This window comes from Grampus griseus (assembly GCF_964374135.1).
Source record: "Grampus griseus genome assembly, chromosome: 15".
Classification (NCBI taxonomy): Eukaryota; Metazoa; Chordata; class Mammalia; order Artiodactyla; family Delphinidae; genus Grampus; species Grampus griseus.
In genome coordinates, this window is record NC_139009.1 from 78,667,117 (window position 1) to 78,680,390 (window position 13,274).

Below are 13,274 nucleotides of genomic sequence, written 5' to 3' on the forward strand. Positions count from 1 at the left end.
CGAAGAGGGGGGAAGTGTGGCTGGGGGGGTTGGGCAGGGCTTGAAATCTCAGGGGCAACTGGGAAAGACCCTCACAAAGAAGGTGATATCTGGGTAGAGGGGGGAAGCGTCCCACGCAGCCCTTGGAAACCTGGTTCAGGTGGAGGGAGCAGCAAGGGCAGAGCCCTCAGGTAGGAATATCCCTGAACTGTTTGGAGCACAGCAGAGCGGCCAGTGGCCACAGGGAGCAGGGGAGGAGGAGGAAGGTGAGGTGGGAGCCGAGAGGCTCAGGCTGTGCAGGGCCGTGTACGCCATGGTTTGGGCCCGGCTGAGGGAGATGGAAAGCCAATCCTAAGATACACAATGTCACTATTAACTACTTCTGGGGTATAGTGGAGCAAAGAGGGCTATTTATGACCAGTCTGCTAATTTGATATGATCTTAGATCAAGCCACTTAATCTCTTTGAGCTTTTATTTCCTTTTCTGTAAACGGATACTTCTTGCCTTACCTACCTCGTGGGACTATTATAAAGAGAAAAATGAAAGATATGGAAGCATTATAGTAATGGAAGTCCTTAGTGAGGATTATCAAGAATAATAAAAATGTATAATAAGTATAATAAGTTTCTTAAATTGTGCCTTCTAAACTATTCTGATTTCTCTACTGATGCTGCATTTTGTCCCCATTTCTTTAATAGGGTGTGAAACACAGAAGGTTGTTAACACAAGTTCTTTTCACACAACTCCTAACACATCACTGGGACTGGTTCAGGCAACGCCATCCAAAGTGCAGCCGTCACCCACCGTGCACACAAAAGAAGCATTAGGTATGCAAGGCCTTTTGTTTGAATGTGTAGCATCTGACGACAAATTAATGAAAGCTCTTTTGCAGCCATGTTTACCATTATTCTTTCTATTCTTTTAAGGTTTCATCATGAATATGTTTCAGGCTCCTACACTTCCTGATGTTTCTGATGACAAAGATGAATGGCCATCTCTAGGTCAAAATGAAGATGCATTTGAAGCCCAGTTTCAAAGTAATAACAGATTGTTTAATAGCTACTAAGTGGATAGCATAGTGGGTGGTTGCCCACAGAAATAGCAAGGATTATACAAGAAGTGGTCCTGGCCTTGGTTAGCTTGTCACATAAGGGCATGGAGTTTGTGAAATAAAAAAATACAACGTTATTTGGCAAGGTACTCAGTGTGTGCCCTAGACTTGGTTTGTTTCTTAAAAAATAATAAATTGTGCTAAAGAAGGACAAAATCTGCATGGGTAGGAATGGCCAGGAAGGGCTGAGTAGTTGAGGGATACTTGAGCTTTGCCCAGCAGAGGAATGTTCGGGCTGGAGTGTTGGGAGCCAGGACTAGCCCACCTTTGTCTAGAGTCAGAGGATTTGTGCTGGAAGCCAGAGAGAGATCACGATGAAGATATATAGAGAGCTAAGAGCTTAGTTCCTCATTGTAGGAAAGCAAAGACATGGAGAGCTTTATTCAGTGTCAGTGACCACAGCAGTGTGTTAGGAGAACGGCGAACGCTGCTTTATGTGTGGCAGGAACTCGAGATCGGCGGCTCGCATGCTAACCCTTGTGACCATGGTTAGTCCCTTCATGTCACTGAAGAGTGACTTACCTCGTTGCCTAGTATTTCAAAAACTGACATCAGTTGTTTTCTGTAGCTCTTATTCCATTTTCTTATTTGTAGTTGAAGTTGCACCTAAAGGATAGTGTTTTTGGCCTATTTTAATAATTAACTGCAATTTTCTACCCTTGCAGAAAATGCAACATCTTCTGGGGCTTGGGGAGTCAATAAGATTATCTCTTCTCTGTCCTCTGCTTTTCCTGTGTTCGAAGATGGAAACAAAGAAAATTATGGGTAAAGAAATATCTGGTTAAGATAACACTGGGGGAGATGCATGTTGCCATAGTGACAGGGACAGTGCGGAGATCCCTCCAGGAGTCCAGGTGGTGAGCTGGTGACAGAACAGGACCTGCCGATCAAATGGCCTGGGCCCCAGCCCCAGCTCTGCCACAGATGAACCTTTTGACCACATGGCCGGGAGATTGCTGCTGAAGTTCTTTTCCAGATCTGCAGAGTTCCGGGGGGTTACAAGAAAGTAGTCCTTCCATAACAAAAGTATTTGTTACAAAAGGAAACCGTATGGTTATAAATCATCAGAGAACCAAGGGATCCTATATATTTGAAATTGTAGTCGCTGTAAATGATTTCACCAGTACAGGTATCCATACGTGTTCTGTATATATTTGCAGGATTGATAAAGTAGAAAAGGAAGTGGCTTATATTGGGTCACACTGCAGAGAACATTTGTTTTAAGGCTGAGCCCCATCAGGGTAGAGTAGGGTAGCACGAGGAAGTTTCACCATTAATAATTTAAACCGTGAAAGAGAGGTGTGAACTAAAGGTATCATGGTGTAGAAGAGGTTCATGTTCTGTAGCTAGACCAAGCACTGGGAATAAGAAATAAAACGTATGGCATCCATGCCATTCTGTTGGCCACGGCCCTAACTATTTTTTTGTCCTTAAAACTTAAAACTCAAAAAAAATAAAAATAATAATTAAAAAAAACTTAAAACTCAGTGCAATAGAAAGTTCTGTATTTTCCACCCTCGCTTAAGTAACTGTAGATCTACTTTTATATACATAGTCAAGCTAATTCAACCTGCACTCAGTTTTGCTGTAAAAGTAAGAAATATGTGTATAAATATTAACTAAATAGGAAAAGGAGAGAATGTTTTTAACACTCTAACTTAAGTGGTAGAATTTATTTCCTTAGCATATTTTGCTGTTTGTAATTTTTCAAATCTTTCCTTAGATTACCACAGCCTAAAAATAAGCCCACGGGAGCCAGGACCTTTGGAGAACGCTCGATGTGGAGGCTCACTTCAAAACCAAATGTAAGTAAATCTCGGCTTCATCCGTGAAATGGGTCCTGCAACCCTTTTCTTTTCATTTTACCAAATGCTTGTGCCAGTCAAATGAGGTGGTGTATTTAAAAAACTGTGCTGAAAAAATAAAATATTATGTGGAAAATTAAGTTTTATAGAACACTATTCTATAATTATTTGCAAATCTATTATGCACCACACATTAAGATAGATATAGAAACTGAAAAATGAGTTTGATAATGATCCTTGCCCTCTGAGAGCCTTCCCTTTAGACAGGAGGAACCACTGGGGGCATATATATTTTTCCTAGACCTAAGAAGTTTAATACAGGCTATATGGGAACTCTGTATTATCTTTGTAATTCCTCTGTAAATCTAGACTTTTCAAATTAAAAAAAAAAAATAAGTAGGGACTTGTCTGGTGGTCCAGTGGTAAAGAATCCGCCTTACAAGGCAGGGGACACGGGTTCGATCCCTGGTCAGGGAACTAAGATCCCACATGCCGTAGGGCAACTGAGCTCGCGGGCCTCAACTAGACAGCCTGCGTGCCGCAAACTACAGAGCGCACGCGCCCTGGAGCCTGCGCGCCACAACTAGAGAAGAGAAAACCCTCATGCCACAACTAGAGAGAAGCCTGTGTGCCACAATGAAGATCCCGTGCACCGCAGCTAAGACCTGATGCAACCAAAAATAAATAATAAAATGAATGATAAATCTTTAAAAAAAAAAAAAAAGTAAAAATCGGTAAACAAAACGTGACTCTTGCATGTGATATAACTCCGCTGGAGTGTGTTAAAGATGAAGTGTCCCAGTTCTGGGGAAAAGAACAGACCCGCGATGTCCTTGGCTCTGTGTTAGCCAGGGGTTACATACATTTCTTCGAAAAAATTAAAATTCCTCATTTTTTTGAATCTTAAAAAGTATTAATGTGTTAAATTTCATCTATGAAACAAGAAGATTGCTACTTTTTTTCCGTTCATCTTTCGTTGTAGGAAGTACCTCACACTGACGAGTTTTTGGATGATTCGACCGTGTGGGGTGTCCGCTGCAACAAAACCCTGGCTCCCAGTCCCAAGAGCCCGGGAGACTTTACGTCTGCTGCACAGCTGGCATCTACGCCCTTCCACAGGCTTCCAGTGGATTCAGTGCACCCTCTAGACGATAAAGGTGTGCCTTACACTATCTTAGTGTCTTCTGCCAACTTCAGTTCTTTTACGATTATAATTTTCTTCTGGAAGATATGAAAATCATAAAGAGGAAACTTAAAATCCATTCACTGTATTATTACGTATATGGTTTTTGGTTTTGGCATAATGTCTTTCTAAAGTCTATGTGCATTTTAAAAGTTTGATAACTTAGATTTTAGGTAGAACGGGAGAAAAATCTATAGAAGCATTTAAAGGCAAAGATACAAAGTCCAACCCATTTGTATGGGATTATAGCTTTATTTCATGTTTTACAACAAACAAAATAGCCACTACAGACAGACTTGAATGTTAAAAATATGAACATTTTATTTTCTAATTTGGTAAGAGTAACAAACAGCAAATTTTAATCCTTGATATGTATCTACAAATTTTATTACTTTAGAGATGTAGCCAAGTACTATACTCGGAAAATCATATTTAAAAATTTTTTTAGTGATCTGATAAAACTCACAGATGGTCCTTGTTTTCCCCAGACATAACATTCTCATATCAAAGATCTTTATACATATGAACTGAAGCTTAATGAATGACACAGTTATTGAATACAGATAATTATTACCTATTAAATACAATCCTGCAAAATAAATACAGGCATACCTTGTTTATTGCACTTCGCAGATACTGGATTTTTTTTAACAAATTGACGGTGTGTGGCAGCGCTGTGTCAAGCAGCCCAGTGGCACCAGTTTTCCAGCAGCATTTACTCACTTTGTGTCTGAGTCACATTTTGGTAATTCTCGCAATATTTCAAACTTTTCCTTATTGTTATATTTGTTATGGTGATCTGTTGTCAGTGGTCTTTGATGTTACTATTGTGACTGTTTTGGGGTGCCACGAACCTCACCCACGGCAGATGGTGAACTTAGTCAATGGTTGTTGTGTGTGTTCCCTGACTGCTCCACCCGCTGGTCATTCCCTGTCTTCCTCACTCTCCTCGGGCCTCTCCCCTGAGACACAACAATAGTGAAATTTAGGCCAGTTAATAACCCTACAGTGGCCTCTAAGTGTTCAAGTGAAGGGAAGAGTTGCACGTCTCTCACTTCCAACCCAAAGCTAGAAATGATTAAGCTTAGTGAGGAAGGCATGTCGAAAGTCCAGTTAGGCCAAAAGGTAGGCCTCTTTCACCATGTGGATGCAAAGGAAAAGTTCTTGAAGGAAATTAAACGTGCCACTCCAGTGAACATATAAATGATAAGAGAGCAAAACAGCCGTATTGCTGATACGGAGAAAGTTTGAGTGACCTGGATAGAAGATCAAAGCAGCCACAACATCCCCTGAAGCCAGAGCCAGGAAGCTGCAGAAGAAAAGTGTGAAGGTAGCAGAGGTTGGTTCGTGAGGTTTAAGGAAATAAGGCATCTCCTTATCAAAAGTGCAAGGTGAAGCAGCAAGTGCTGATGCAGAAACTGCAGCAAGTTATCCAGAAGATCTAGCTAAGATCATTAATGAAGGTGGTTATACTAAACAGCAGGTTTTCAATGTAGATGAAACAGCCTTATATTGGAAGAAGATGCCATCTAGGACTTCCATAGCCAGAGAAGAGAAGTCAAGGTCTAGCTTTAAAGCTCCAAAGGACAGGCTGACTCTCCTGTTGGGGCTAATGCAGCTGATGATTTTAAGTTGAAGCCAATGCTGTTTACCATTCCAGAAGTCCTAGGGCCTATAAGAGCTATGCTTCATCTATTCTGGCTATTCTCTATAAATGGAGCAGCAAAACCAGATGGCAGCAAATCTGTTTACAACATGCTTTACTGAATATGTTAAGTCCACTGTTAAGGCATACTGCTCAGAAGATTCCTTCCAAAATAGTACTGCTCATTGACAATGGACCTGGTCATCCAAGAGCTCCGATGGTGATGTACAATGAGATTATTTTCATGCCTGCTAACACAACATCCATTCTGCAGCCCATGGATCAAGGAGTAATTTAGACTTTCAAGTCTTATTATTTAAGAAATACATTTCAGGGACTTTCCTGGTGGTCCAGTGGTAAAGAATCCGCCTTCCAATGCAGGGGACGCAGGTTCGATCCCTGGTCAGGGAACTAAGATCCCACGTGCTGTGGGGCAACCAAGCCCGCGCGCCTCAACTAGAGAGATGCCCATATGCCACGGCAAAGATCCTGCCTGCCACAACGAAGACCTGATGCAGCCTAAATAAAAAAAAAAAAGGAAATACATTTCATAAGGCTATAGCTGCCATAGACAGTGATTCCTCTGATGAATCTGGGCAGTCAATTGAAAACCTTCTGGAAAGGATTCACCATTCTAGATGCCATTAAAAACATTTCTGATTCACAGGAAGAGGTCAAAATATCAACATTATCAGGAGTTTGGAAGAAGTTGATGCCAACCCTCATGGATGACTTTGAGGGGTTCAAGACTTCAGTGGAGGAGGTAACTGCAGATGTGGTGGAAATAGCAAGAGAACTAGAATTAGAAGTGGAGAGAAGGTGTGACTGAATTGCTGCAATTTCATGATAAAAAGTTAATGGACGAGGAGTTGCTTCTCATGGATGAGCAAAGAAAGTGGTTTCCTGAGATGGAATCTACTCCTGGTGCAGATGACAACAAAAGATATAAAATACTACATAAACTGAGTTGATAAAGCAGCGGCAGAGTTTGAGAGGATTGACTCCGATTTTGAAAGAAGTTCTACCGTGGGTAAAATGCTGTCAAACAGCATTGCATGCTACAGAGAAATCGTTCATGAAAGGAAGAGTCAATCAATGTGGCAGACTTCACTGTTGTCTTATTTTAAGAAACTGCCACGATGACCCCAGCCTTCAGCAGCCACCAGCCTGATCAGTCAGCAGCCACCAACATCGAGGCAAGACCCTCCACCAGTCGTAAAAGATTGACTCCCTAAAGGCTCAGGTGATGGTTCGCATTTTTAGCAATTAACTTTTTTAATTGAGGTATGCACACTGTTTTTTTAGACATGATGCTATTGCACACTTAAGACTTCAGTACAGTGTAAACAATTTCTGGGCTTCCCTGGTGGTGCAGTGGTTGAGAGTCAGCCTGCCGATGCAGGGGACACGGGTTCGTGCCCCGGTCCGGGAAGATCCCACATGCTGCAGAGCGGCTGGGCCCATAAGCCATGGCCGCTGAGCCTGTGCGTCCGGAGCCTGTGCTCCGCAACAGGAGAGTCCACAACAGTGAGAGGCCCACGTACCGCAAAAAACAAAACAAAACAAAAAAACATCTATATGCACTGGGAAACCAAAAAATTTGTGTGACTCGCTTTATCGTGATGTTCGCTTTATTGCAGTGGTCTGGATACAAACCCACGATATCTCTGAAATGTGCCTGTGCTATGAGACCTGGGACTGCTTCACCTTTTTCTGCTAATTTACTAGCCAAACACTATCACTGCTGGCGTTTTTTTTTTTTTTTTTAATAGCAGTTGTTAACTGAAGGAATAGGGAAAGAACTGCAAAAGAATTTCATTCCCCTGGATGAAAGCTTATTGTAATGTGAAGTCTGAGCCTATAGGCCTAAAAGTTTTTAACTAAGGAGTAAACATTTTTTCTTACTGTACTAACCAAATATATTTCTTTCCTGAATTTTAAAGGAGGATTTAGTTGAAACTTGGACATTTGCCAAGTGCTATCACAGACTTGCTACTTTAATTCTAAAAATTTAAAGTTGTTTCAATTTGGAAAACCTAATCTGTTTAACAGTCAAGAGTCTTTCATAAAGTCAATATTGACCTTTCTTAGTGTATTTGCCACTTTGATTGTATAAATAGAAGCTAATGTTCTAGTACTAAAAAGTGTTAGCACCTGTTCAGTGAAGCAGTATCTGATAAAATTTAATCTAGTGTAATAGTTGGCTCTATATTGTATTAGTATCACTTGGTAGAAGTAATGCTCTGTATTTCTGCCCTATCTAGTTTGTCTCTCCATAGATAGATTTCTTTTTTTAATTAAAGGGAGTGATAGTAAGTATTGCCAGGTTGCTTTCTGGTGTGAACCTCTGAGTCAGTTCAGTCAACTAAACGCTGACTAAATAAGGCAAGTTAGACTGAAAGACACCAAAATCTCCGCCCTCCACAAGCATTTCAGCCTTTTATGCTCCATGGCCTTGGCATCGGCTTCTCCTCAAACAGGGTGTGCGCACTGCCGCCTGTAACTTCCCGTGGTCTGGCCATCCTCCCGCGGTGGACCTCCTGCTCTCTGGGCTCTTTTCTTTTGAAGGACTGTATGGATTAGATGTATAAGGTTGAAACGCTCACATATAACGGTAGAATTTTTTTAAGTGATTTTTTTTTCCCCATTTTTTAAACATAGTACATTTTACCACGGAATACTATTTTGAAATTATAATGAAAGTCAGTGTAAAAAGGAATCCTGGACTTTATAACCATATAAAATCATATGTGTGTGTATAATGCCCATCTCTACTTTTCTGTATATTTCAGAAAATGTGGTAGCAGAACAGTACACCCATGTGACTTTGGATTCTTGTGAAAGAAACAAGATGGAACCCTTGAAAGAGAGAAAGTTCAGGTATTGTGTGGGTGCACGTGGTCCTGTCTCTCTCCCTTTTCATTCTAGCTTGCTTCTTAAGCTGTAATGGAATACCTCATTCCAGCCCTTCTTTAAGGGCTGCCAGAGTTTTTATCAACTCAGAGATTTAAGTCAGAAGGTACTGTCTGTACATATAAATAAAATGACACTTGGTACATCAGGGCAGTGAGAGAAGCAGCTGGGGTATCAGAGAATCCCTGGGGAAACTGTTCCTGTGACTGACTTCCACTGATTTGGGGAGCAGAACTGCAGATGCTCTTGCCAGCCAAAGACTGACATATAAAGACTATTGCAGAACTGAGCAAACACCTAATTGCTTCTGTATACCCATTATAATTGAGAAAATCAATAACTTTCTTTTTTTTTTTCTTCTTTTTGGCTGTATTGGGTCTTCGTTGCTGCGCACAGGCTTCCTCTAGTTGTGATGAGCACGGGCTACTCCTCGTTGCGGTGTGTGGCCTTCTTATTGCGGTGGCTTCTCTTGTTGCGGAGCACAGGCTATAGGCATGTCAGTAGTTGGAGCACACGGGTTCCAGTAGTTGCAGCACATGGGCTCAGTAGTTGTGGTGCGTGGGCTCTAGGGCGAGGGGGCTTCAGTAGTTGTGGTGCTTGGACTTAGTTGCTCCACGGCATGTGAGATCTTCCCAGACCAGGAATCAAACGCGTGTACCCTGAATTGGCAGGCAGATTCTTAACCACTGCACCACCAGGGAAGTCCTAATAACTTTCTTTTAAGAGGAAGAAGATAGAATGTTTAAGCCTCTTAGGTTCTGATGCAAAATGCAGACTTGCCATACATACACTAATGCTTTGCAGAAGTAAAATTCTGCCGTATTTGAATAGTCTGGTGAATGTCATAGACGCTAAAAGTAGCTACAATCTTTTGAGTATTTATTATATTCCTGCACAGCCCTTAACGCTTTTCATGTACTGCACCCTTTAACTAACCCTTATAATAACTTTAACTGTAGGAACTTTTCTTTTCCAGCATTATAGATGAGGAAACCAGATCCAGAGGGCTAAATAAAGGACCCAAAGCCATACGGCTTCTACTTTGCAGCCCTGGGATTTGAACCCCTATCTCTGATTTCAGAATCCTCGCTCTCACCACTATGCTGTACTGCTTCTTATTATCAAAAACCTCTTCTTGAACTAAGACCCCAGTAAATAAATGATTGGATTAAAGGACATGAGCAGAACTTACAAAAGAAAAATTAATGAATAAACATGTAGAAAAGGGTTAACTCACTAGAAATAAAATTAATGCAAATTAAATAGATTTTGCCTTTTAATTTAAAATTTTACTCAGTGGGCATAGTCTATTACTGCCCACCAGGAATCTTCCTTTGTGCAGCTAAACTTTTGACTCATAAGACTACCATAAACCACACTTGGCATAAGATTAATTTAGATGTATATAGGACAAAAATCACTGTTGCCAGCAGGGTAATACTGTCCAAGAAACTATTGTCTTTGACTGCATGTGACAGTTAAGCTGCAAGGAAACAAGACTCATGTGGGGAGACACCCAGGGACAGAGGCTTCCTTAGCTTCGAAACCTTCTTCCCAGGGAGTCAGTGGCTCTTGCAACACTCCATAGATTTAGTTTCCAGAGTCCCTGCCAGGGACAGGCCCATTGCGAGAATCATTATACCTGAAGCCCGAATCTGGATTCCCAGCACATGTTCATAATTCTCCCAGTCTAGATACAGCTATTTTTTATCATAAGCATTGATGACAGTGATACCTTACCTTTTAAGTTTTCAGTGGAGAAGGGGAAGAGCTAGAAAGTTAACCAAAATTCACAGTTTTGTGGAGAAGGGAAAAGGATTTTATTCATCGTTTATGCACCCACAATAATTTGGGCACTCACGTTTCTAGTAGCAATGTACATGGGTTTGGAAACACATCTGTTTTGTTGTAATATAAAATATTGGAAATATGTTCAATATCTAAGAACAAGGGAATTGTTACACTTCATCACACATCCACTGGATTAAATGGTGTACAGCATTAAAATCCACAGTAGAACTGTGGAGAAACCCAGCAGACACCACCTTTCCCAAATAATCAGGCTAACGTCACCCGTGATGACACATGGTGATGTCATGGGAGGAGAAGGGTCACCTCTGTGATATTCTCCCCAAACCAATACTCATAGTCTAGCCAGGAGGAAAACAAGAGAAACCCAGGGCTTCCCTCGTGGCGCAGTGGTTGAAAGTCCGCCTGCCGATGCAGGGGGTGTGGGTTCGTGCCCCGGTCAGGGAGGATCCCGCATGCCGCGGAGCGGCTGGGCCTGTGGGCCGTGGCTGCTGGGCCTGTGCGTCCGGAGCCCATGCTCCGCAACGGGAGAGGCCGCAGCAGTGAGAGGCCCATGTACCACAAAAAAAAAAAAAAGAAACCCAAATTGAGGGACAGTCTACAAAATAGCTGGCCAGTACTCCTCAAAACCGACAAGGTCTTAGGAAACTAGGAAAGACTAAGAAAGTGTCACAGAGAAGAGAGTAAGGAGGCTGACAACTAATGCAGCATGGTGTCCACGACTGGATCCTGGAGCAAACATGGGGCCTTGTGGAAAACGTGGCGAAATCCAAACAAGGTCTGGAGGTTAGTCAATAGTAATATGACAAAGGTTGGTTTATTGGTTTTGACAAGAGAGCCACTTTAATGTGAGGTGGTAACACTAGAGGAAATTGGTGAGGAACATATGGGAATTCTCTTTTATCTCTGTGACATTTCTTTAAATCTAAATTCCAAAATTAGTTTATTATTTTAAAAATTCATGGTAGGAAAATGCCTGTGTCAAGAAGTAAAAAATGCAACATGATGTTGCATGAATTCATTTGTATAAAAATATATACTCGTGCATCTGTTTGTAGATATGTGGATCTAAAGGTGCAGAGAGAATATGTGTGTGGAGACGTATGTACAGTCCAAACTTGTTATTTGCATTGGTTCTTTTCTATAAAATCACTGCAAACACTGAATTAGCAAATACTGACCCATTGCTTCTAGGGGAAATACACAGTTAGGATCCTACAGGCCTGTGGTCACAACACTTTATTTAAAGACACTTATTTAGGGCTTCCCTTGTGGCTCAGTGGTTAAAAATCTGCCTGCCAATGCAGGGGACACGGGTTCAAGCCCTGGTCTGGGAAGATCCCACATGCCACGGAGCAACTAAGCCTGTGCGCCACAACTACTGAGCCTGCGATCTAGAGTCCGCAAGCCACAACTACTGAGCCCACGAGCCACAACTACTGAGCCTGCATGCCACAACTACTGAAGTCCATGCATCTAGAGCCCGTGCTCCGCAACAAGAGAAGCCACCGCAGTGAGAAGCCTGCGCACCGAAACGAAGAGTAGCCCCCACTCACCGCAACTAGAGAAAGCCCATGTGCAGCAACGAGACCCAATACAGCCAAAAAGAAATAAATAAAATAAATAAATTTATATTAAAAAACACTTATTTAATATATACTATTGATTCATTAACATTGAACTCATGGCCAACAGCACTGTAACCCATGCCTGAACAAAACTTATGCAACACATATTTTCTCCACAAGACACGTCACAGCCTTCTTGCACTTAGGAACGCCAGACAGCACTTGAGCACTGCACTTGGGGAACAGTTAAACAGCTAAATCACCAACTAAAAGCACAAAAATGCAAGAAAAAGAAACACCCCACATCGCTAACTATACTGTGAAAGGACATTGTTTACAGTATGAGCTGAAATGAGAAGGCAGAGCGTCACCTTGCTCGACCTCACCTGGGAACATAAATGTTGAGTGACTCAAATTTTTCATTGTTCTGCACGTCTTGAGATGACAGCAAAAGCACCATGAGTGTTGTTTGGGGTAACAAATAAATATTTTCATGTAGGTGAATTCACAGGTATGGAATCCTTGAGGAATGAGAATCGACTGTGTGTGTGCACGTGCGTGTGTAGAAATGTACTGGTGTTCGGTTGTTGGACTATGGCTGACATTTTCTGTTTGTTTCAGTGTTATAAAAGAAGCCGTTTTTGGAATAAAATCCTCAGTCCCTATTACAGTAGTGATGCTTAGAAGACAACTTGAGAAAATAAACCCTTTCCTACCAACATCTCCTACTAAAGAATATCCAATGTGTCACCTCACCTATTTAATATATTACCACGTTTTTTATTTTATTTCTATTCATATTGTACGAGCTGTGTATCTGCATATATTTGTTTGTATGAAGAAAATGCTTTAATAAACTCTTTGTGAAGCAGTTTTGAAATCTCATTCCTAGAATGAAAAGGAAACTGTTTTGTGGGATTTTTATGTGTTCAAACCCAATAAAGCTTGTAATCATGTGTGTTTATCTTGTCCCTTTAACACATCCAGTCCGATTGAAGAGAAAAGCTCAGAACCAGCGTTCCCCACAGATGTCTCTTCAGCATCCTTGCTCCGTCTGAGCCAACCTGCTGCAGCTGTGCTGACCAGCGAGGCGGAGTGGGGCCTCAAGGCCTGTAAACTCACAGACCCTGACTTTGCCCCTGCAGAGGATCCAGCAGACGCCAATGCCAGGTTCCAGGCAGAACCAGTGCAGACAGGCTTGCTTGGGAATATCGACGCTCCAGGTGTGAACAGATGCTCATTCTTAATTGTTCCCTGAAT

The 13,274-nt window shown here is 41.7% G+C and overlaps 1 protein-coding gene across 2 annotated transcripts in view; it reads left to right on the forward strand.

Annotated features, from left to right (window-relative positions):
* The window catches only part of BUB1 (BUB1 mitotic checkpoint serine/threonine kinase), a gene marked incomplete at its 5' end in the record, with an annotated part of 41,428 nt that overhangs the window by 16,489 nt on the left and 11,665 nt on the right, over positions 1 to 13,274 (forward strand). For both annotated transcript variants that reach the window (XM_082671968.1, XM_082671969.1), the window contains 7 exons: positions 679 to 807; positions 907 to 1,017; positions 1,757 to 1,856; positions 2,815 to 2,896; positions 3,879 to 4,053; positions 8,517 to 8,604; positions 13,002 to 13,237. In XM_082671968.1, coding sequence (XP_082528094.1) covers positions 679 to 807; positions 907 to 1,017; positions 1,757 to 1,856; positions 2,815 to 2,896; positions 3,879 to 4,053; positions 8,517 to 8,604; positions 13,002 to 13,237 — 921 coding nt within the window. The remainder of the gene's footprint in view (positions 1 to 678; positions 808 to 906; positions 1,018 to 1,756; positions 1,857 to 2,814; positions 2,897 to 3,878; positions 4,054 to 8,516; positions 8,605 to 13,001; positions 13,238 to 13,274) is intronic.